Source organism: Anabrus simplex, chromosome 13 (genome assembly GCF_040414725.1).
Source record: "Anabrus simplex isolate iqAnaSimp1 chromosome 13, ASM4041472v1, whole genome shotgun sequence".
Lineage (NCBI taxonomy): Eukaryota > Metazoa > Arthropoda > Insecta > Orthoptera > Tettigoniidae > Anabrus > Anabrus simplex.
This window is the reverse complement of record NC_090277.1, coordinates 94,159,916-94,185,996: the sequence shown is the minus strand read 5'-3', so window position 1 is coordinate 94,185,996 and position 26,081 is coordinate 94,159,916. Positions and strand designations below refer to the sequence as shown.

General features: G+C 39.0%; 1 protein-coding gene across 4 annotated transcripts in view; it reads left to right on the top strand.

The window, feature by feature from the left end:
- Cen (cerebellar degeneration-related protein 2-like) overlaps positions 1 to 26,081 on the top strand; it is a 467,429-nt gene that overhangs the window by 429,089 nt on the left and 12,259 nt on the right. For all 4 annotated transcript variants that reach the window (XM_067157215.2, XM_067157217.2, XM_067157218.2 and 1 more), the window contains exon 6: positions 1,528 to 1,684. In XM_067157215.2, coding sequence (XP_067013316.1) covers positions 1,528 to 1,684 — 157 coding nt within the window. The remainder of the gene's footprint in view (positions 1 to 1,527; positions 1,685 to 26,081) is intronic.

Below are 26,081 nucleotides of genomic sequence, written 5' to 3'. Positions count from 1 at the left end.
TTTGCTGTCTATACCATAATAAAACAATGTTTACCATTGGCCTGTGTTCTGTCACTTTCCTACGAGAATCTCCCACAGTCAGAATTTGTCTTCAGGCACTATGCATAACAACATGCCCTATATTTCCAAATGCATATCTTAGATTTTCCGTGTTTTCTCCTGTTACAAATTTCTATAAAATAATTTTCCGCCTTGTCAATACTTTATACACTTTACTCTATTTAATTACCGTACATGTACATGTTTCGAGAGCGTCCGCTCTCTTCCTCAGCGGTGCCAAATACCAATTATCTTAGGACTATGTTTCATTGGTACCATATTTCAATTATATATTAAAATATATGAATTTTAAATTAGTTACAATATTACTATAAGTTTTTCTTTAGCCTATTTACATTGTCATTTGTCATATATTTTACCAGAATGTTACCAATCATGAATGATAAAATCTAATTAAATTAATCTCTCTATGTTAATTTATGTCCTTATTAATATCTGAAAATAATAACTCTTTCTTCATCTTCTATAAAATCTATGAAATTAGTCTCTATCCTGAATTATAAAATAACAGTAATAAATAGCCATTTTGTATTAAATTAATAAACTACATTTCTGAAGTTAGTCATTTTAAAAAAAATATTTCTTCTCTCTTCTTTCTTAACGTCTGCTTTAATTTTCTAGACTTCTTATGAATCAGAATTTTCTCCTCTTACTCTCTTCCAATTCTTCATTCCTTTAATTTATCCGCAAATTGAAATGATGTGATGTTTGTCTGAACCCAAACAATATGTCCTTCTTCCCTCCTGTTGCTACTTTGCTGTTGGTTGCGCGATGATCTGCTCGTTGTTTCTAACCGTCAAATTCCTTTAAATAAACAAATTAGTTCGTCTTGTTGTCAAATTTTAACCTTGCTCTCAATATATACTTATGCTAGTTTGAAAACAAACGTGTTCTACTCTCTGCTGTAAATGACCTTGTTGTGCTCACTGCTACTAGTCGGTGTGCTGCCGGTTACGCAATGTCTCGAAACATGTACATGTACGGTAATTAGAGTAAAGTGTATAAAGTATTGACAAGGCGGAAAATTATTTTATAGAAATTTGTATATAAGTCAATACGGACCAAAATGGTGAAAATAATCAATTTTGTCTCCTGTTCGCAAGAAAAAAAAATAGTTGCCATGACTTATGACTCGACCGTCGTATATACTAGTTTATCTACCACTGGAAGCAATAAATTCTTTTGAAAATGTTTCCAGGAGGAATGCATTTGCAAGTTTATGGAAAAAGAGATCTTCCACTAAAGTGGACAGAGTATTGAGAGCTATTTGAAAACAATTTTTAAAAAATAGTCTAGTGTACAGACCACACTGTCCATATCCGATGCCCTTGTGCGGAAATTGATCAGAAATATTATGGAAGCCTCTTCTTCCTTCTCAGTCTTCCTTAGCTATTTTTATGCCTTGCTATTATTTATTTTTTTTTCATCCAAACATCAGTGTGCATTGAGTATTCTGTTGGATTTCAGGCAAGGGCAGCTGTGCAAGCGATGTCTCCGGACGATAGACACGCGAGACCAGGATGAGCTGTCGCTGGTACTGGACCGCGAGGAGGACGACGATGTGAGCGTCGTCAACTCTATCACCAGCGAAACGCATTGCAGTACAGTGATGCTTCAGATTCAGGTAACAAGGATACTATTGGCTGTTCGGGATACAGTTTAGGTAACTGTCAAGTCGAGAGATTTAGGTTGATAATGAACGTCACAAGTCTCAACTAAATTAGTGTACATATTGATGACAGTTAGGACCTAGACTTGAATAATGGGAATGTAAAGTGGCGACACAGTTCTACTCAGTCTTCGCTTCTCAAGACTTTAGAATAGTGAGAAGTTACTCTGTCCATTGTTAGGTGGGTTAGCTCTAGATATTTAAGCCACATTACCAACTCTTGATCATGAAAGCAAGGGATTTTTACTGTAAAGGAATTTGGCATGCAGAAAATTGAGTGGAGATAAAATTATAGGACAGCGACTGTTCGCAGTAGGTGGAATTCCTTCTTAATCATTACTAAACTTCTTAAATTTCGTAAATGAAAACGAACACTTTAATAGGTCAATATGGAAAGAAGGCGCAACGGAAAGATGAGACAATATCTAACATGAAAACTCAATAGTTCAATGACAATCTCTGCACCTTCAAATAGATGGACTCTTTCGTTGTTGGTTCCAATTCTGCATCCATTTCTTTTTGGCTCCTGACAAGCTTGTTTTTGCTTCTCAGCTTCACAAAGAGGGTGGGCATTAATACCCTTCAAAAGGGCAATCTTGACCTATCAATCAGTCATCAACCTTGATGTAGGAAGTGTAGAAATCTTGTTGCTCTATGTTACCAGTAAGGCAGGTGATGGAAATCAGATGGCATGTGGTGTTGGCTGAAAGTGTATATACCAAAACCTTTGTACATATTTATACCAATATATTTTGGGTTTTTTACAGTTTCTCATTTGCACAATAAGCAAATACCAGGACTATACCTTAAATAAGGCCATGACTACTTCTCAGTGCAACCCCTTTATTATCCCACTGTGATAAAAAACCTGCGTGTTACTTCGACAACATTAAGCCACTAGCAAAAAGAAACACCTTTTTTTTTTAAATCTGCCTAAACCATGTTTGGTTTTTCTGTTAATGAAGGTTTCTGGTTTACAAAGGGTTTGTTTAAAACAGGACTGTATTAGTTTGAAAATAAAAAATGAAAAATATAACGTTAGTTATATTCTCGGAATCAGTTTACATGGTTACAGTCTGTCCTAGTTCCTAGCATCTAATATTTAGAAGACATATTTTCTGTATTGCAGAAATAGTGTGAAACTGAATTAAGGAATTGTTACTATTCAGTTTTATTCCACTCCTACTCGGTAGCGGCTGGTCCTTACGGACTTCTGGACGGTGTCCTCCCTAGAGAACGAAAAGGTTCTTTTATTTTCTCTCGGCATTTGAAGTCAAATATTGGACTCGAATAATGCTAAGAAAATTACAATTCATTGTAAAACTGAAAATTTCTCATCAATAAGGAAGACTGTTCGATAATAAGTTATCAAACTTAGGTGACTGACTTTCAGCGCGCAGTTCACTGGTAAATGTTTTCAGGTTGAAGATAAAGCACGGACTCTCTGCTTCCATCCGAGGATATAGCGTGGGTGAGGGGAGAGAGATGTAAGGGAGGAAACACGTTGATGAGGAAGGGTGCAGGAAGAGGCTCTCACTTGCACAGTCCATAGCAGTGAAGCAGTAAAGATGCCCTCACAAACCCCTATACGAGCATGTGCCAGCCACATGCAATGAAATTAAATAATAATTTGACCTTGTTTTCCCTATTATTTACATGTAAAGAAGAAAAGTAATAAATAATTGATATGCAACATTTGAGACCCGGAATTTTGTTACAAATTGGCCTCTGGCTTGCATCCCACGTTTTGTGAGGGTCGACAATAGTGAATTAGTTTATTTTCATGCGGAAGACTTGAATGAGTGCGGTGGTACTGGTCAGTACCAAAGAAAGAGTTACCGGGGGGGTGGGTGGAGGAGTTCTATGGCCGCTGCCCCGACCTGAGAAACCACCGGCTGCCACTGCTCTTACTCCAAACTAAGAATGAACAATAACTACCCTGCAATGCGCATTGCAAGAGGGGTGGAAGGGTTAATTGTACATTATTTACTGTCCAGTAGGATCTGGAACCTTTGATAGAAAGAAACAAAAAAATTAATCGGCTAAGAATACTATGGAATCTTCCAGGATCCTTGAACAAGAGTCATTGAGGGTGGAGCAAATGATTCCTAGAAGTCAAGAATACACCCAAATGTCTTCCTTGCTATCTCTATTACAAAATTAAACATTATTTGATACAACTTGGTGGCAGTTACTTAAATTGTTCAGATTCCTTGAGATTATTTATGCAAATGGTACTAAAAAATGGCTGTGTTTCTGCATTAGGTAGTCTCGCGTTTTAAAGCATTACCTAACATAGGAAATTCCTCTGTTCCAAAATGAATTTTCCATTTTTAAAGGTTTCTGGTATATAGGAGGTCTGGTTTAGGCAAGTTTTTACTGTATATACATGGTGTAGAAAAAATGAGTCCAATAATCTTAAGACCGTGATAAAGATGGCGAGGGTAGAAACTAAAACTGGCCCCGCTGTCTTGGAGTACTGTGCCTACCTCTCACCTGGAGGCCTGGGTTCAATTCAGGAGCAGATCAGGGATTTTTAACTGGATCCAAGGGCTGGTTTGAGGTCCACTCTACAATTGAGGAACTATCTGACGATGAGACGGCGGCCCCGGTCTAGAAAGCAAATAACAATTGGCGACAAGATTCTTCACACTGACTATGCATCACCTCATCTGTAGGCTTTCAGGCTGAGAAGTGGTCGCTTGGTAGACAGGGGTGTAACACCATGGGGTTTATTTTGTTGATCTTATTTTATTTATTTGCTTTCATTTTGGCAGTCTATGGACCACATTTGACAATCTTTGCATTCGTTTTAGCCTTCTCTTTCTTAACTGTAATTTTTCATTCTTTCTTCTACTTTTTTTGTATAGGATCTCCCCAGTTTTTCGAAAACTTTCTGACAAGTTGTCTAAATTGATTTCTGTCTGTCATATGATCTTCCATAACCTCCATCTTAGTGAAGTCCAACCTCACTTCTCGAAACCCTTTCAGTTCAGTCTTCCTCTTCCAGGAGAATTTAAAGATTCTGTTATTGTCTATCCTCAAGGAGTGTCCATAGAACAACCAAGCAAGTGGCCATGCAGCTTGGTTCGCATAGCTATCGGCTTTCATCCAGGAGATAGTGGGTTTGAACCCCCACTGTCATCTTCTGTGCGCTTTTTTTTTTCCCAGGCAAATGCATTATCATGGGCTGAGTTTATTTGATAGCATTTATTCTTGTACTCTATATAAATCGTTAAAGGCAAGAAGCTTAGAGGGAACAAAGAAAGGAGAAAGGAGTATTGGAACAGACAGAAAGAGTATTCCTTCTGCAGCTCATACATAGAAAATACCCTTGCATTCAAGCAAAGGAGAAAAGTAAGAAAAACAGATCTAATTCTGTATGATGTAAGATTTTTCCAAATGGAGTGTTTGTTGTTTATGGTAAAATGTCTTTTATTCTCTTTATGTGCATGTGACCCTGTAATACAGCATGAATTTGCTAAAGTAGAGAGATGATCTTTGAATGCATCATGATGCTAGTCTTGTGAATGATTTAAATTTTTTAAATCCCTATGTCATGCAGTGCCTATCTTAAGAAATGGAATGTATCACTTAAATATGATTTATGTTATTGGCAATTGATAGATAAAAGACCAAATGGTAAATTCACAGAGCAGTGTTCAGTTAACACAATGTGGGAAAGAAAAACATAATGAATGGACAGGACAGGCTGGAAAGAGGTGGCGTTACAGACGAGCAGGATTTGGCGACCATTGCTTGCAGGAGAATGGTCGCACTGGGTCACGCTGCAAAAGTCCTGGAAACGCCAATCCGAAAGTGAGGAAAGTCGATGCTGGCACAATCTTTTTGCTTTCAAGCTGCTGTAAAAGTCCGAGCCTCCACTCCAATAGTTTTGTCTCAACAAGGGCCAGTGCATAGTGGTCATATTTAGTTTCACATGTTGAATTCTTTCCAGTTATGAATTTCAACCAATAGGCGCTTGTGCCTGCTGTCCCTCCTCAAGTAGGTGGGGGTTATCTTTGTCTTGACTCACCTCCTTAACTCCCATGTGCAAGCAAACTGAATCTGCTGTAGATAAAGGAAGAAAGCGTATGCAATTTCTTAACCACTTCTTAAATGGATAGTACTGATCAAAAATACAAATTTTAGCATATATTATTGATAGTTATTAAATTCTATTTCATACTGTGTAGTTTATTTTCAGAAGATCTTGGAGATTTTCAGAGCATTCGTCCATACATTTTACCTACGGTTTCTCGGCTGCATACCCCTTTAACATGTTAAAACATGCAGTTTCTGGCCAATCGTTAGTTAGGAAGAAAATGCATATAAACCTTTTTCTAGGAATAGTATTCTGTGTAGGGCTGGCAAATTGGAAAGTAGTAGTCTAAGAGCCAGAAAATATTCTAAGGAGCCAGGCATCAAAAACAAAATTCACTTCTTTTCCCCTACAGTACTAACCTAATTCAATCTCATCTTCAGTCATCATCAATTAGAAGAGTAAATTTACTAACAAATACTTTTGGTATAGGAAACGTGTACACAGACAGACATCCTTTCACTGCGCTCAATAAACCGCCGACTGTCATTATGTCGGCTATCGTCTTCATATCACTAAATCGTAGGTGAGGCAATAATAATAATAATAATAATAATAATAATAATAATAATAATAATAATAATAATAATAATAATAATATTAATATTTTAAAGTTATATATCCTAGGAGAAAACTCGTGTGGGGTGGTGGGGGGTGGAGTATGATTAGTGGCTTATTGCCGGCTTTTCACCCAGAGGGACAAGACTCGACTCCCAATTCATACCGGATTGGAATCTTCCCCTGAAAAATCATGTGTCAGCAAGTACATCCGGCCTAAATTCAGAATGAGCCAGGTGGTTTCAGGCACCCTAAAATTAACTAGAATAAGCTAAATAAGATTTGTATTCTAGAAAAACTAGCTTATATTAAAGGTGTCAGCAATCACGTGAGAACTATCTGAGTACACATGCTTGTGAAACAAGACCCAAGGAAACCCCTCCAATTACTAACATAAGATAATGAAATGCATTGGTTGAAAAAGAAACAACACTCTTAAGGCAACTATAGAATTGATATCTTGACTAGCTTTCGTGTAGCTGAATTAGAAAATTTGTGGTGGTAGTGTTACCAACAGCATAGAGGTGTTCAAAGTGTATAGTGTTATAATATTTACAGAGGCAACATGCAACAAGTGGAAGAAAAAAATATTGTATAAACATTGATAGCAAACCCAATATCTAAGGAGTTATGGTCTGCTACTACTGCCATCAATAATCTCAATGTCGTACTCTTCACAACATATGACCACCATCCATTGTCATGCAGCCTTCAAACCTTGTCACATGAAGTCAGGCATTCATTGGAACACTCCTGGCTATTGAAGGATTGCCCCATAGGCATTGAACACGCATTCTCATAATGCATCCATATCATTTATGGTCACTGCATGCACCATACCCTTTACATGTTCCCAAAGCCAAAAATCTAGAGGGTTAAGGTCAGGCGAACGGGAAGGTGAAGGTATTGGCCCTCCCTGACCAATCAATTGATGATGGAAGACCTGTGTTACATGCTGCTTAAGCCTCTGCTGAAAATGGGCTACCGCCCCATCATAATAAGACTATAACACAACACGCTAATTGGTGTTTAGTGTTTAGCTAGGAGCATAATTCGTCTTTTGTTGCATACGACCCTCTGTAAATTATCGGAACATCGTGTGATCCTTGACGGTGGTGGTGGTAGTGGACCATGACTCCGAAGATACTGGGTTTGAGACCAATGTTTATAGGACCTATTTTCTTCCAGTTGTTGCGTGCTGCCTCTGTAAATATTGTAACCTTTTTCAACGACATTCTGTACAAATTGATATTCCTCTACACTTTGCTGTGTTAAATATAGGTGCTGCCTAGATGTGTATACATTATGCTCTCCTGTAGAAAGAAATTTTTATCTATCAATTTCTTGTAATAACATAAATAATGCATGTAAGTAAGAGAAACATGCATAAAGAATCTTGTATTATTTGTAGCCTCTAGTATGTTGATTGTTACCTTTCCTGCTGATCAGTAAGTGGGAAGAAACCTGTATAAGAGGAAGCCATGTGATGGTCTTGTGTTCTCAGGAGGAGGATCGTAAGTTGTCTACGCTCCTCTGGCGAGCCCTCTGTAATTTGTGGGCTGGCCAGCCTCTCCTCTCAGTGTTGTTACAACTCTGGCTCTATATCAAGAGGGTCTACCTCACACGCTTACTTATTTTCAAATGGTTCACTAGCTCGCCAGCAAAGTTGCACCGTTCATAGGTAGGTGACTTCGCAGAAGTTCAGTGCCTGCGGGATGAAGACGTAACACGAGTGACTGTCTGTCTGTATTTGTGTGGAAAACTATTAACACGCACCCGTCTTTGAACTGTCTTAGTGTGCGAATCTGAAATGACGTCCTGGGATTTACTACTCTCGCATAGAAAGCAGAAGTCAGAAGTTCACTCACTAATATGTTAAGCTGTTTTCCCCTAAATTGTAAAACGTGAAACTGGTTCAGTATTGGTATTCAATTGACTGAGACTTCAATGATGTTGCACAAGTTAATTTCCTTCCCTCTCGAGGGAAAGCAAAGAAGATATGACTTCAATTAAGGAATTGTGAATTAGACTGAAAGACTTCAAGTTTAAGAGAGATTGTTAAAGATGCACTAAAATTTTTAATTTTCAAACAGATTGACCTATTTATAAACTGCACAATTGCCTTTTATTCTCAGTCAATAAATGTAGCATAGATTTTAAAAGAATGCAACAGTCATGATTGTAGAAATTCCATTTTAGACAGGATTGACAAGAAATTATAACAAAATACATATTAGTTAGGCTTTCAGTGGAATAAGTGTAAGAATTGTCAGTGATTTAAGAGTAGGCTCGAGTCTTTGATACTTCCAGTATAAGTAATTTTCATAGGAAGGTAATAATTTGACTAGGAACGTTCATCAGGATACACAGGATGAGAAGAAGCAACATTATGAAAAGACAAGGACAGACATGAAGATGCATCAGGACATGTAAAGATGCCAGTGCGCAAGATGTGGCAGTTATCCTTGTCCTTTCGCATTTTCGAGTTGTCTTTTTCTTCTCACAAAGTCCTTCCATTAACTTTATCCACTTTTTTATCTTTATAACATATGATGATATTTTTTAATACTTTTACTATATTAATAAAAAGTTTTGAAAAATTATTCTTGGATAGTACACAAATTTGAAGATAATTTTATTAAATTTGCAAATCATAATTTTACTTTTTTAAACTTGTTTTTCCTAAATCTACGAAAATAAACTGTCTGTAATCATCTTGAGAAGTTCTAATTAAAATTGGATTTGGGAAAGACATTAAAATTTAATATCATTCACAATTTTACTTTTTTTGTGGTACTGTAATAATTTTTTTATTTTATTAGACTGAACAAAATTGAGAATATAAATTGTGCAAAACTGGTTTTCCAATTGAACTGGCAGACTGCTTTCTATACGAGCAAACAAAACCTTGGCGTTATGTCTGAAGGAAGGATTGAAATTGACATTAATCAATGGAGTAAATTATTACTTCACAACAGGAACTGGTATTCAGTACCTCCATGTGTTTGCATGAAACGTATAATGTTCGGGAGAAAATTGGACATGTCTTGTTGGATGGAGATTGTGATAGAAACTGGTGAGAACTAATTGGCGAGTCTTTACATGCCGTCATGACATTGTTGAGTTTTTAAGAGTTACATTTTTTATGATGCATGTTTGTTTGACTAGTAAATCATAGTAAACATCACAAATCCTGTGCATTAGAGAATGGAAAGATGCATATTTCTTTGTATTTAAAGAGTTGGAATTTGCATGTACAAAGTTTGCATTAATTCTATAACCCTGGAATGGTCTGTTCAGATATGACATGGAATGAATACACTAAAAGGATGGAATGCATAAGTTTGTGAATATATTTTTGACTGTATTGGGTATATTGATTTTTGAGGACACCTGATGCTTGAATAGGGTTTGAGAGCTTTTTTCTTCTTCCTGTCTTTTTCTAATCATTATTCTTTCAACTAGATAATCCTTTTGTATGTTACCAATTTCTATTTAAAAAAAGGATGATGTTGCAATTTGATAATAATTTAGAAAATGCTAATAACTTATGAATGTGTTATGACCTATGGCTTTATTGGCAAGTAACTCCAATATAAAATAGATATCTCTAAACAACAGTAATATACAAATAACATTAATAATTTATAGATGATTAGCGAACAGTCTTGTCTCATCTTGTTCCTGGCTGTCCAGTACAGGGCCTGTAAATTTCCTTTTTTTTTTTTTTTTTAAGTCCTGTACACTGAAGTACGTGTTTAGAGTTCAGCACTGATCCAGTAATTTTGCACATGGTACACTATCCCATTGGATATATTTTGATTATAGCTAGATGTGAAGCTATGCAGTCATGCCCCATTTCCAGTCTGAAGATAGTCACTGCTTCTTTCCTTGGTTTGCTTTTATTTTTGTCCCATAGGTCTTTTTTTTTTTCTTTCTTTCTTTCTCTTCATTTCTTCATTGTAAGTTGGGTAGTTTCTTTCTTCCATTTTTCAAGGTTTATATTTGCAATTATCTTCTTGACTGAGTTAGTTGCCAGAGGTTTGGTTCTTATGTACGTACTAGTGCCTTCTTTTTTTTTCTCTCTCTAGTTTATCTGTCAGTTCATTGCCTTCTACTCCTACATGTGCAGGGATCCATTGTAAAGTGATGTTTCTCCTTTATGAAGGGTCAAATGGTTTCACTCCAAAAGCCTATACCTTGCTGCTATAACCATGCATCTCTGTTAATGACAATCATTTTGCTTCTTTCCATAGGAGCAAAATCAAGGCATGTGTTCTTGATGTTTGAAAGTCCAAGGTGCCTTATCCTATACTCGCTAGAACTTTCCGTTTCAGAATATTGCACATGAAGTTCCTATGTTGAATTGTATGTACCATTCATTTGGCCTTCCTCTTCCAAATTTTGTTTTATCAGCTGTTGCTTCTCATCCATTTCCTTTAGGCTGTCATTCTTTCTATCAAACTTATATTGTCAATTTTTCATGAAATCCATATCTGAACTGCTTTTAGACTTCCTTTCTGCTTATCTGTTGTCCACCTTTCACAGCTATGCTTTAAACAAACGTGTAACTATTTTGTCTCATCTTCAAATGTAAATTCTTCTTCTTTAGTAATTATTTTTTACCTGTCCGGCTCTGGGGCTAATTGGTTTGCATGCTGGCCTGTGATCCAAGGGGTCCCAGGTTTGATTCCCAGTTGGGACAGAGATTTTAACTTTCATTAGTTAATTCCTATGGCTTGGGGGGGCTGGGTGTTCATGACATCTTAAACATTAGGGCCCCATCCTCATAGATGCTCAGCTTGCCTATATGGTATCAACTTAAAAGGCCTCCACCAGGCTTCTCTGGATATTATTATTATTATTATTATTATTATTATTATTATTATTATTATTACCTTGAAAGTTATTTCACCATTGAAACTATTTTGACTTCCCTTTGTTCTCATTAGTGATATTATCCAGGCAGCTGAATCCCTCAACATACTCTGTCTACAATTTCCCACTTTATATTTAGCTTCTTTACCTCACGATTGATTTGCGAACTATCATTGTCTTGCTGATACTGACATCCTCCTCATCCACAAAATGTTGAATGAAATTTGTGACTCTACACTTGTGACCTCCCCTTGCAAGATAGTATGGACATATTTTTCTAGCTCCATTAGAACGGCATCATCATGCGTGAATCTTATGGAATGTACTTACATTTGGTTTATTGTAATTCCTTTTATGCTTTTCTTCATAATTATGGTGGCTTCCTCTATGAACAGATTGATTGGATAAAATAAGTTAATCGTGATTATTGTTTGTTTCAAAGCAGAACTACAATTAGATAAGCATCCCTTTATACCCTTAATCTGTAGAGAATAAAGAATAAGGTCTGACACTTCAAAGACCGAAGGTATTGTTGACAACTCTGTTCTCTGGCTGGCATAGCTCCTCCTGATGTGCGCCATGAGGTCATGACACAAACCAATCAGATGGTCAAAGTGGTGGTGATTATTGTTTTAAGAAGGAATACAACTAAGTAACCATCCTCTATTAATACTATTCGGAGAGAAAAAATAGCAGGGATATGACACTTAGAAAAATGAAGGCATCTCTCAAAGAAAGATGAGGCCTACAAAGGATGTGAAAATGAAAGACTTGCTAGCCCTAGGAACCTAATAGGATTTGGGGTTGGAAAATAATCGACCAAGAGAGGTTACATAGGATACATGGAAGTTAGAAGGCTGGTGTGAGTAAGTGGAAGCAATGCCAGATCAAATGGTTAAAGACCATGCTCATCCTCTCTTTGGTCTTCAGCATCCAAAGAGATGGAAAAGTAACGTGCAGACCACAAGTAGTCAGGATACAGTAGTGGCAATCCTCGACACCACATACATCAGAGTGGTTGAAGGCTGACGAGTCTTCATGCAGGCCATAATGCAGACTAGGAAATCTGGATGTCCCTCAACAGCCTTTGGTGTAGCATTGGAAAATGCAGAGTTAATCTTTATAAATGGGGGTACCTGTAAGGAACACAGCTCTGCGAGTGTGGGCAGACTTAAGATCTCGACCCTGTGCTGATCTGTACTGTCTCTGTTCTCTGGCACAACACAACTGATGGAGGGTCATGCTAGTGCCATCAGAGCGGCCTGCTCCTGGGCAAAGAATAGTTGACCATAGATTTTTTTGTATATTTGCAGCTGCAGTTAAAAATCTACTTAACTTACTGTACATATATGCAAGATAGTCTGATTTAAATAAATGAATATATATTGGCAAGCAAAAAGGAAGGACCTTGTAGAATATGAAAATGAGGTACCATCGACATCACAATACAGTCAGCCCTTCACAACATTAACAGGAAGGAGGGGAAGAAGGAGGAGGAGGAGGAGGAATAAGAAGACTTCTAACACCTCAAATAATGAAATTATCTAGTATTGAAAAATGAAAAAGCTCCCTAGACTTTGCATTTTTCTACTTTGAGTTATTACAGGGCAGGGTTGTAATACTCATAATAGCTGTAAGGTTGTATTAAGGAGATGGTGCATTTGAGTCCCATCGCTGGCAGCCCTGAAGGTAGTTTCCCATGGTTTTCCATTTTCGTACCTTAAGACCTAAATTTCTTTCTTCCTACTCCTAACCTTTCCTATCCAGTTGTTGCTGATAATCTAGATGCATTCATCCAACATTAAAGATGTGGCAAAAACAATTTGTTAATAGACAGGAAATGCACCAACTTTACATATACAGTATTTAAGTTTAAAATAACATTTATCTTTGACCAAGCGAGTTGGCCATGAGGTTAGGATCCTGCAGCTGTGAGCTTCCTTTCGGGAAATAGTGGGTTTGAATCACACTGTTGGCAGCCAAAGATGTTTTTCCATGGATTCCGATTTTTACATCGGACATACACTGGGGCTGAACCTTAAGGCCTTGGCTGCTACCTTCCCAATTCTAGCCCTTTCCCCATTCTTCCGCCACTGAGTACTTTTGTTGTGTTAGTTACACAAATAGAAAAAAAACATACATGGAGGTTTGACTGTATCACCAAATAATTGATCCTCTCAGCCTTTCAGTCTTAGAATATGCTTCAACAAATATCATCTGCATAAGTATGGTACAAGAAATTCCTACTAGGGTTGGAACTTGTGTATTTGAAATACAGTGAAAACCTACAACCTGTTTTCCAGTCGTTGACCGGGTCAGGGATGTAATGAATGAAGCAGATATAGGCTGTTAGTATGATGGGGTCGCCACTCCCCAAGTGATTTATTAATGACTGATAGATGCTATGAAATGAGAATGGAGAGTGTTGCTGGAATGAAAGATGACAGGGAAAACCAGAGTACCTGGAGAAAAACCTGTCCTGCCTCCGCTTTGTCCAGCACAAATCTCGCATGGAGTGACGGGGTTTGAACCACGGTGTCCAGCGGTGAGAAGCTGACGTGCTGCTGTCTGAGCCACGGAGGCTCCTTGAAATATAGTATCTTGTGCGGCGAAACCATTGCACGTACATGCGCACTGGTGCCAACAAACAAAACTGTTTGAGTTGCTCTTTCATTTGACATATAATGTATAACTGTAAGTTTAACGTATTCAGTATTATAAGGCGTTAAAACTCTGATATTCATTTGTAAACACCATGTATATGAAAACCTTTCCCATAAAATATTTTAAGTTTAACTGTACATTCTTCAGTTTTGGAGCAGATATTTTCAGCAAAGGAATTTTGTTTCTCTTCCTGGTAATTTTTCAGTGTTTGATTACTACAATGAAGGTACTGAACTGAATTGTCTTCTGTAAAGATAGCAAGTCTCTGCTTTACATTTCTGTGGACTTTGCAGACAGGTGCAGGTGGGTGGTCATCACCCATTTCCCTCGTCCAGCTCCCACCAGGTTGGGATGTTTGACACCTTTCCATCTTCCTCTATCCAACCACTATTGTTCCTCCTTAACGATGTTCAATTCAGGTTTCTTCTAATTATCCTATTCTTGATAGTTTTTGGCCACCTTAGTCCTCTTGCCCTCCCTCCATCTATTTCAGTCTGTCATCCTCTTTAGCATCCTTCCCTCTTCTGGGACTTGCCCTTGTTCACTAGACTATCCATAAAGTCTGTATAATTTATGGTAAATAATAATAATAATAATAATAATAATAATAATAATAATAATAATAATAATAATAATAATAATAATAATAATAATAATATAATAATAATAATACCAGGCTTTTCCACTCAGATTTCCTTCCTGATGTACTAATTTCTTACTCTGTCCTTTCTTATTTTTCCTATCATGCTTCTTAAACATTTCATTTCATCGGGCCTGGATTTTATTTTCCTGCCTACTTCAGCAGTAGTACATCTTACAGATCACGTCTTTACACTTCATTGGTACTTCCTTCCTAGCTACCTCTGTGGATCAGTAATAGTGTCAGCCTCCGGATTCCAAGATAACGAGTTCAAACCCGGCAAAGGTAGTTGGATTTTTGAAGGGCGGAAAAAAGTCCTTTCGACACTCCCATGTCGTACGATGTCGGCATGTAAAAGATCTCTGGTGAGACATTGGGTGTTTACCCGACAAAATTAATTAAATCTTAGCCATGGACGCCCAAGAGTTTCGGTTTACTCGGTCTGCCATCTACTGGACCTAGAGTAAAACAGAATGTCAAAATTGATGAGCAGACAGCCAGATGGAGTCAAATTGAAATTCCTGCACACGGTAGCTGAGGTAATGTGGTGATGATGATTTATTATTATTATTATTATTATTATTATTATTATTATTATTATTATTATTATTATTATTTCTTCCTCCACACCAGGTTTCTCATTCTCCGGCAGAATTAATTTCCCTGTTGAATCCTTTTACTGATCTCTATGTCCAGCACTGCAGCCTACATCAGTTCCCTTCACAAGTATTTTAAGCTCTCCGCAACTGCAATGTTTCATCCCTTTATTTTTATAATTCCTTACCCTTTGCTTTCTCTTCTAGTCGACACCACTGTCTTAGTCTTTTCCACACTGAGTTTCATTCCACAATATTCAATAATCTCACTCAACATCTCAAGTTGCCCTTGTACTTTCTCTCCGTTTGTTCCCCACACCAAAATACCACCTGTAAACAGCTTTAGCTTCAGCTTCCTGTCCCCATATTTTACCGTCGTCTTATTCACCATTCCGTCCATAACCATTATGAATAAGTGGTGACAGCACACTTCCTTGCCATAGTCCAGTTTCATTCCAAAACCACTCTGTTCTCCCCACATGTGTCTGGATTCTGTTACCCATTCCTTTCATGTATTAGATTACTTGTTTTCCAAATTCTTTCCTTTGAAATGTCTTGCTAAATTTTGGCAAGAGGCTAACTAGTGACAGGAAAATTCAATAAATTAAAGAATGCTTGTACATTGTGCCTAAGGGTTGGTGGCTCCTTCAATCTCTTCATCACAGGGATTTGTACAAGTCGGTAATCTAAATATCCTACATAAATACCCCTTTGCATCATTCGCTATTTGAATGCTTAGGTATTTCCATTGGATTCTTCAGTTCCATATTCTTCTTCAAATGATCTTAGTCATCTTTAGTCAAAAATTATTCACAAATTTATTGCTGCATGATCTCAAGAATGTTGCTTTGGATGGTTAACAAAAGGTGCTCTCTTAACTTAGAACTGACTGGTAGTTAGTTACTTTTCTATATGCTCTCTGTATATGAATGTAATTTTGTAATATTCATTTGTAGAGAATGTTGTAAATAAATGTATTTATGAAATAATAGCTTAACATTTGCTAACCTCTACCCAAAATTACAAATTCTATCCATAATCTTCAGAGACTGTTTGTATAAAGGTGAATGAACGGTTCATGCAGCTTGTCATCGTACCTTTAACGTCGCGCAATTAAATTTAGTATCACTGTAATGCAGGGGTGCAGAAATTTTCTCTGAATTGAGGAGCCAGCAAGAATCCCACCAACTTGACACCTATAAAATAATTGAGCTGGGCTGAACATGGTATTACATTTTCTAATCTTAGCATTTCAATTGTCCAGAAATATTAAATTAAGGAGCTATAGTACAGGGAGTTTCTCTAACCGGTTAGCCGGCAGGAGCACCCAGCTTGTCTGCCTCCTGTTGACTCATCACTCCCCGCTCCTACAGCATGGCAACAAGGACAACACTTCGCTCACTTTATCCATGCAGCACATGAGAAAAAATAAGAATTAAGAAAATTAATAATTAAAAAAATAAACTCTTACCTTATGACAGGAGATGTTGGAAATAATCTCCTCCTGCATCCACACATTTGACATAGTCTTAGAAAACTCCAATTAACATGCATAAGTTAGTCTTTTTGTAGCCTGCCACGCTGAGCTCTTTGAATCCCCATTTTCTCGTTCAAGTTGTCTTAGGGATTTTGTAGGCATATGTTCTAATCTTTCTGCGATTTCATTTACTTTTTCCTTGTTAAGTACATATTACACTGACTGACAGAGCAAATGCAACACCAAGAAGGAGTGGTTCGAAAGGGATGAAAGTTGGGGAAAAAACAGAGACGGCACGGACGAATAATTGATGTTTATTTCAAACCGATATGCAGGTTACACAATGCGCACGGCATCGACTCAGTAGGATGTAGGACCACCGCGAGCGGCGATGCACGCAGAAACACGTCGAGGTACAGAGTCAATAAGAGTGCGGATGGTGTCCTGAGGGATGGTTCTCCATTCTCCGTCAACCATTTGCCACAGTTGGTCGTCCGTACGAGGCTGGGGCAGAGTTTGCAAACGGCGTCCAATGAGATCCCACACGTGTTCGATTGGTGAGAGATCCGGAGAGTACGCTGGCCACGGAAGCATCTGTACACCTCGTAGAGCCTGTTGGGAGATGCGAGCAGTGTGTGGGCGGGCATTATCCTGCTGAAACAGAGCATTGGGCAGCCCCTGAAGGTACGGGAGTGCCACCGGCCGCAGCACATGCTGCACGTAGCGGTGGGCATTTAACGTGCCTTGAATACGCACTAGAGGTGACGTGGAATCATACGCAATAGCGCCCCAAACCATGATGCCGCGTTGTCTAGCGGTAGGGTGCTCCACAGTTACTGCCGGATTTGACCTTTCTCAACGCCGACGCCACACTCGTCTGCGGTGACTATCACTGACAGAACAGAAGCGTGACTCATCGGAGAACACGACGTTCCGCCATTCCCTCATCCAAGTCGCTCTAGCCCGGCACCATGCCAGGCGTGCACGTCTATGCTGTGGAGTCAATGGTAGTCTTCTGAGCGGACGCCGGGAGTGCAGGCCTCCTTCAACCAATCGACGGGAGATTGTTCTGGTCGATATTGGAACAGCCAGGGTGTCTTGCACATGCTGAAGAATGGCGGTTGACGTGGCATGCGGGGCTGCCACCGCTTGGCGGCGGATGCGCCGATCCTCGCGTGCTGACGTCACTCGGGCTGCGCCTGGACCCCTCGCACGTGCCACATGTCCCTGCGCCAACCATCTTCGCCACAGGCGCTGCACCGTGGACACATCCCTATGGGTATCGGCTGCGATTTGACGAAGCGACCGACCTGCCCTTCTCAGCCCGATCACCATACCCCTCGTAAAGTCGTCTGTCTGCTGGAAATGTCTCCGTTGATGGCGGTCTGGCATTCTTAGCTATACACGTGTCCTGTGGCACACGACAACACGTTCTACAATGACTGTCGGCTGAGAAATCACGGTACGAAGTGGGCCATTCGCCAACGCCGTGTCCCAATTATCGCTCGCTACATGCGCAGCACAGCGGCGCATTTCACTTCATGAGCATACCTCAGTGACGTCAGTCTACCCTGCAATTGGCATAAAGTTCTGACCACTCCTTCTTGGTGTTGCATTTGCTCTGTCAGTCAGTGTATTTAACAAGAGTTTCCACACGGTCTCTCTATGTGGAGGGCTTACACCCAGAAATTGTGTTACAAATTGCCTGCAAGACTCTGTTTTCACATAATTATCGTACATTAATACCCTTTACTCTGCAATGTACACATGTGGAGGCATTATGGCAATTATACCCCAAAGTAACACTTCAGAACTCGAGAGCAGTTGGAGCGATAGATCAAAAATCAATAAGAGTTCCAAGCACAGACCTGAACTACAAAGTGCGGGCATTCCCGTGCTGTCACTGCGCATTGTAATGCGAAGCGATAGAGTCAACAGGAGGCAGACAAGCTGGGCGCACCTGCCAGCCAACCGATGAGAGAAATTCACTGTAGAACTATTAACTGTAAATGTTAGTGTCGGCGTTGTTTTATAAAATTCAGACAATACTGATCGTTACATTCTAACTGAATAATGATCTAATTTTTTATGGTCATATATGCCCTCTCCTTTACAACCTTACTACAACTCCTAAATACACTCATAACCATAAAAGATCTGTAACCTTTATTTAAAATTCTGTTTGTGATTACCCCAATTAAGATCTTTCCTTATATTAACACAGTGATCCCCAGTCTGGTGGTATTTGAAGGTACTCAAATATGTCAGCCTCGTGTTGGTAGATTTACTGGCATGTAAAAGAAGTCCTGAAGGACAAAATACCGCCACCTCAGCATCTTCAAAAACCATCAAAAGTAGTTAGTGGGATGTAAAAAGCAGTAAAATTGTTATTAACACTCATCCTACTGCATTACTGTCTTCACATCAAAACAGTAATCAAAACTGAGAAGACTTCTGTTTGTGAAACTTGCAACCTGACTTTTTCATCCTGTTGTTGAGATGTTGTTTGCAGTCTTTTACAATCCTGTAACTTATTTATTACTCTGTACAGTATAACACCATCTGCAAGAAGTCTTATTTGAGATTCCAGTTCCTTGCTCAGATACATATGAAAACACGGAAGTCCAATAATAGTGCCTAGTGGGGGAACCCCCTCTTAACCACTACAGAATCAGACAATGCTTCACGTACTCTAATTCTCAGAGTTCTATTTTCTAGAAATATAGCCATTCATTCAGTTATTTTTTCCTTCCACCAAGCCCTTCAGTTAGACGAAAGCAGGAAAACTAACTCGATGGTGAAAAGTTAATGAGAGAAAGCACTAACTTTACCAGGTAAGAGTGCAGTTGACGACTTGTACATGCAGGAAGGAACAATCTGTGTTGAAAGAGTTTAGGTACAACTTTGGTTAGTGGAGGGCTGAAGAAGATGCTTGTGTTTCTAGTTACAATCAATCAGACACTACTGATCTGCATTTAGAGCAGTTGCCCAGATGGCAGATTCCCTAACTGTTGTTTTCTTAGCCTTTTCTTAAACGATTGCAAAGAAGTTGGAAATTTATTGAACATCTCCCTTGGTAAGTTATTCCAATCCCTAACTTCCATTTCTATAAATAAATATTTGTCCCTATTTGTCCTCTTGAATTCCAACTTTATCTTCATATTGTGATCTTTCCTACTTTTAAAGACACCACTCAACCTTATTCGTCAACTAATGCATTCCACGCAATCTCTCCACTGACAGCTCAGAACATACCACTTATAATACCAATTTAGTTGGTCCATTATTGGACATTATAAATTTTCCAGCTAACTCATTCCTGGTTGCCAGTGTACTAAGTTGGGCTCATCAGTTGGTAAATAGCACACCTACCAAGACGCATGGTTAGTGCATACCGTGGAGACCACTACATAGGCTACTTGCAGCCACCAGCAGTGCCAATGCACTATGAGAGATTTCCTCATTTTCAAAAATTGATGCCTGCCTGGCCTACAGATGTTGATTTATAATGTCCAATAATGGACCAACTAAAACCAAATCAAACCCCATGGCACTACAGCCCTTGAAGGGTCTTGGCCTACCAAGCGACCGCTGCTGAGCCCGAAGGCTGCAGATTATGAGGTGTCATGTGGTCGGCTCTCGACCGTTATTCTTGGCTTTCTAGACCAGGGCCGCTATCGCACCGTCAGATAGCTCCTCATTCTAATCACGTAGGCTGAGTGGACCTCGAACCAGCCCTCGGGTCCAGTTAAAAATGCCTGACCTGGCCAGGAATCGAACCCAGGGGCCTCCGGATAAGAGGCAGGCACGCTACCCCTACACCACGGGACCGGCGGACCAACTAAATTGGTATTATAGATTGACTCATTCGGGACAAATGTTTCAGGTTCCCTATGGGAATCAACATCTATATCACATGCCACTTAGTCGAGCAGCTCATCTCCTTTCTCCCAAGTCTTCTCAGCCCAAACTTTGCAACATTTTTGTAATGCTACTCTTTTGTTGGAAATCACCCAGAACAAATTGAGCTGCTTTCCTTTGGATTTTTTCCAGTTCTTGAATTAAGTTATCCTAGTAAGGGTCCCATACCCTGGAACCACACTCTAGTTAGGGTCTTACCAGAGACTTACATGCCCTCTCCTTTACATCCTTACTACAGCCCCTAAACACCCGCATAACCATGTACAGAGATCTCTACCCTTCTTTTACAATCCCATTTATGTGATTACCCCAATGAAGATCTTTCCTTATATTAACACCAGGTACCTACAATGACCTCCTTAAGGAACTTTCATCCCCTCAATGCAGTAATTAAAACTGAGAGGACTTTTCCTATTTGAGAAACTCCCAACTTGACTTTTAACCCCATTTATCATCATACCATTGCCTGCTGTCCATCTCACATTATCGAGATCATTTTGCAGTTGCTCACAATCTTGTAACTTATTTATTATTCTATACAGGAAAACATCTGCAAAAACCTTACCTCTGATTGCACTTCTTTACTCATATCATATATATATATAAGAAAACATAAAGGTCCAGATGGTGAAGGAAACTCTAGTGGAATGCAAAAGGGTGCAGCCTTGTATTTGAAATCCATAGACATTGTATATCAGCCGTGCCCACAGAGGACAAATCGCAATAAGGACTTGTCTACAGAGTAGGGCAGGAGCATACTGCTGCAGCTGTGCAATAGTTTTGTCATGCTCCACAGGGGGTGAAGTAAGTCATGAATTAAAGTTCCTGTAACCTGGAAATATGGACATGGCAGCAGCTCGGCAGATGTTAAAGGAGAGGCTCATATACAGAAATAGATTGAGAAGTAGATTCTTGTGAGTTCTTTCCTTGATCTGTTTCAATAGCTTTAAAAATCATATCAGAATCTTGGTTGGCTTCAGCAACCCCCCAGAAGTAAAGAAGGAGGGAAAGATAAAAAGTTCTTCCAGATTATTGAAAGTTTTCACCAATCTTGTTGTTTACAGAGCTTGTCTTTTTGTACGAGGCTTCTTTCTTTGTTAGTGGCAACACTGTTGTATGTTCACCAGGAAACTGTGCCAATACTTCTCGCGATTATACACGTTAGGACGGTATCCAACCTACCTCGCTTATCTATCCAACACATGATCTGTTCTAAGAAGGATACTTGCCTCTGGGAGACCAGTTGAACCATTAGTATCAAACCAGAATGGTGCATCCCGATGAGCTTGATCGTATAAACCCAAACTGAAAAGCCAATCAAAACTAATTGTGTCATTAAGTGAACGTCAAAAGTGTGTCAGAGCTCCATCAGTGTGAAGGCAAAACTGATTCTGATGTACAACTGCAATGGCATTATCTTAACGCATACCATACCCCCAAGCACAGAACATAAATGCACAGTATTTGGAAAATGAGATATTTGGATGATAACTGCTGGTAGCACTGAATGACTTCCCAGTTTTACACCAGGCAAATGTTAGCGCTCTATCTTAGTTAAATCCATGGCCACTACCTTCTTAGCCCTTTTCCATCTCAACATCACTGAAGGCACTCGTATGCGATATTGAACTGTTAACAAAGAAAAAGAAAGTATCTTTCAAGATTGCCAAAATACCTTGGTCTGATGACTGTCACATCCTTAGATTGTTACTGAAGTTCTTCCACGGTAATTAAAAAAATTATCCTTGAAGTGTGAAGAGGAATAACAGGAGTATTGTCAACAGTGTCAAATGCTGTGGACGTTGACACAACAGAACGATAGTGAGTATATAAGCTAGATGTTGCAGTCGCTGTTCTCAAGCTTGCTGAAGTGTGTCTCTGTGTAGGATACTTTGCATCCTGCTAACACATCTTTTTGGCACCTTTTCAGTATTTTCTGAGTATGCCAAATTTTCTTCCTGCTTCTCTCTTCTTACTTCACATTTTTGGATGGAGCATGGCCATCCCTTAAGGTTTGCAAGGACAAGCACTCTCCAAAAAGGAATGTACAAAATCAGCAAGACTTCATTTCAAATCTGTACGATTTATGGTAAATAAATAAATAAATAATAATAATAATAATAATAATAATAATAATAATAATAATAATAAAAGGTGCCTTCAAAAATTCCAGGCAGTTTCCTGGTTCTACAGTACCATCGAAACGTTAAGTACAACAACTTGTTCACAAGTAGCATAGTACTGGTTTTGTAACTAGTAAGAAAAAGCAGCAAACGAGAACAGCTGTCACACAGAAGATGTTAGAAGATCTACAGGGATGACTTTTTCAGTCCACGTAAATTGCTTCAGAGAGTAGTTCAGGAAACTGGTATTTCATATTTCACATTCATCAGCATGAAATGCAAACAAAAAAAATTATTAAAATTACAAACTTACCAGACTCCTTCAGTGGTGAGTTAAGTTTCTTTTTCTAGTTTATTTGTTTGCTGTATTTATTTATTTATTTTTGTCCTGAGCATGTGCTGTATATAGCTGGTGACTTCAGTTTAATTTAGTTTCTATAGGTGTAATCTTGCCCCGCGTCTATGAGATGATTACGTCCATTTGCCATTGTGATCACTGCACTGGCTTTCTCTGCACTCAGTACTCTGCTAGAAACTCTTCTATTATACTTCCTATATAACTTCATACATCCCCTGATCTGTGACAAGAAGGTAGCTCTACAAAACAAGATGTCCTTGTATAAATCTTGTTTCCATATTCGTACATGGCCTAGAAATTGCAGACTTAGACCTTAGTAAATTGCAGGCCTGTGAAATGAAATTTCTTAGGAATGCCATGCAGAAAACATGGCATGATCATGTCAGAAATCAGGATGTCGGATTATCTTGGGGAGTGGAATACTCTCTGGAAGAAAGATAAAGGTCTGCAAGACTTCAATGGTTCAGTCATGTAAAGAGAATCCAGGCACTCGAACACCAACAGACAGTCAGCAGAAGTGACCTGTTGGACGACTAAGGAAACGATCACTGGACCAACTGAAGATAACGTTGAGAGTAGAGGAGGGGACTGGAAAGTGATTATGTAGGGAGAGATCTACATGGATAGACAAAACTGGCAAGAGCTCATCCACCGTACCCAGATAGCTTGAAGGGTTAGATGATGATGATAATCATGACATAGGAGAAGGTCTTTATTGTGGAACGTCATTTCCGGTCATAATGAGTGGAGTGTCAGAATGGGCCAATTGAATGACAGTACCAGGAGCAATTTATTAAGGTGGCACCAAATAAGAGAACCATGTTAGGTGTCATTGACAAAGTTCTGTGATGCAGGATCAATGAAAGGTGACAACAAGGCACCCAAGAACAGGTGTCCCAAACTACCCAAATTGTGGAAAACTTTTCAAACGGTGTTACAGCCCCAAAGCATAATCTACGACTAAAATCACTGAAATTTGGTTTTAGAAATAAATGTGTTTTGATATTCAAAGAGCTCAGTGGATTTGATAACCACATTAAAGTTGCTCAGTGTCTGACAGAAAAGGATGTGGAAGCCCTATTACAGTATAGGAGCTGAGTGTTATCCATGACTTACAAGAATCCAGATTTCTTCTGCAAGATATTATGAATATGGTTTACAGATGAAAGCCACATTCACGTCGATGGCTACATCAGTCGACAAATGGCACATTTTTTAGGGTTTGAACAGCCTGTTATTATACAGAAACCACTACGCAGTGTGCAGGTTACGATTTAGTGCGCCATATACAGTCGTGGAATATTGGGCCCTTTTTTTTTTTTCACAGATAATACTGGACAGAATCCAAAAACAGTGGATCAGGTAATCTTCTTCTTCTTTTATCGATTTTGGCCAGCTGTGGACCACGTAAATAACTCGTGATTTAAACTTTCTTTGGCGCCAGTACTCCTTCATCCTCCTGCTTGCTGCTTCTTTTCTTTCAGCCGTCCATTGTTGTTTCTTCTTGGTCGCTGTTTCTGGCTCTAGGAAACCCTTAAATGTGTGTAACTTTTTTCTGAAGGTGGTTCTATTGCGGATGTCTTGATGTGTGATGTTCATTTCTTGCAAATCCTTCTTCGTGTTAACAAACCATTTTTCATAAGAGCTGCCTTTCCTATTGGGCTTATTGAAGTGGTTAGATTTTCTTGGCAAGTCTGTCATCAGGCATTCTTGAAATATGTCAAAAAAATGTAACTCCTCGCTTTCGAATGACATCTGAAATCCTGCTGCATATTGTATATATTTCTTTGTTACTGCATAATCGATATGTGTCAGTACATTTCTTTGGACCGAGGATTTTTCTTAGAATCTTTCTTTCCTTCTCAATTTCTTCAATGTCTTTCCTGGTTTTTAATCTCAGGCATTCTGAAGCATACAAGGACTCTGGTTGAATTACTGCCTGATAGTGGTGTAGTTTTATCCTAATAGAGATCGCTTTCTTGTTGTATGTTTTTTGTAAGGTGGAATGCAAGCTCCATTTTTTCTGGCTCTCGCGCGGTTTGCTGCTTTATCAAGCCCATTAGGTTGTATAATCTCACAAAGGTATTTGAATTTAACAACTTTATTTATCTTATCATTGTTTGTTGTTACTATGTATCTTGGGGCTTCTTTCATGTTAGTCATGAAACGTGTCTTTTCAAATGATATCTGCAGGCCAGTTTTCATTGCTACCGCTTTTAAAGTGTTAACTCGTATTATCGCCGATTCAATATTTTCTGATAACAGTACAAGATCGTCAGCAAATGCTAAGCAGTTGATAGTGATGTTTTCTTTCTTGTATCCTATCCTTATTTGGTCTTTAATGCCTTTTTCTGCGAGTTCTTTTTCCCACTCTTTGATGACTTTATCCAGGACACAATTGAACAGCAGTGGGGAATAGGCAATCTCCTTGCCTAACGCCCGTCTTGATTTCAAAGGGTTCAGATATCTCTCCCATAAACTTAACCTTTGAGTATGTGTTTGTTAAGGTCTCCTTTATTAGCTGTAATGTCTTGTTATCTGTACCCATTTCTTTAAGGATGTTAAACAATGTGCTCCTATCAACTGAATCATATGCTTTTCGAAAGTCAACAAAAACTGCTACATACTTCTTGCCCCTGGCAACTCTGTCCTTCAGTATTGTCTTGAGGTTCCAGGTAATCTATTTAGAGACTTCATCATTTCGCCATTCATGCAGGATTTGCACCATTTTTGTTGTGCAGAAACTTGCCCCTCCAACGACAATGGATGCAGCAAGATGGAACTGCAGCCCACCTTTCTGCGATGATACTTGGGAGTCTCTTACCTTTCTGGGACGATACTTCCCGTACCCTTTCTGCTCCGTGGATCTCAAGGCCCCAGATACCTACTGTACATACCCACCTACAAATATTCCCAAGTTATGCGGGGCTGTCTCTTTTTGAGTCCTTATAGCAATCTTCGTTCATCAAAATGTTCAATAATCTTCAGAAACAGTATGACCAATGTGTGGTAAATGATTGTACACATTTTGAAGA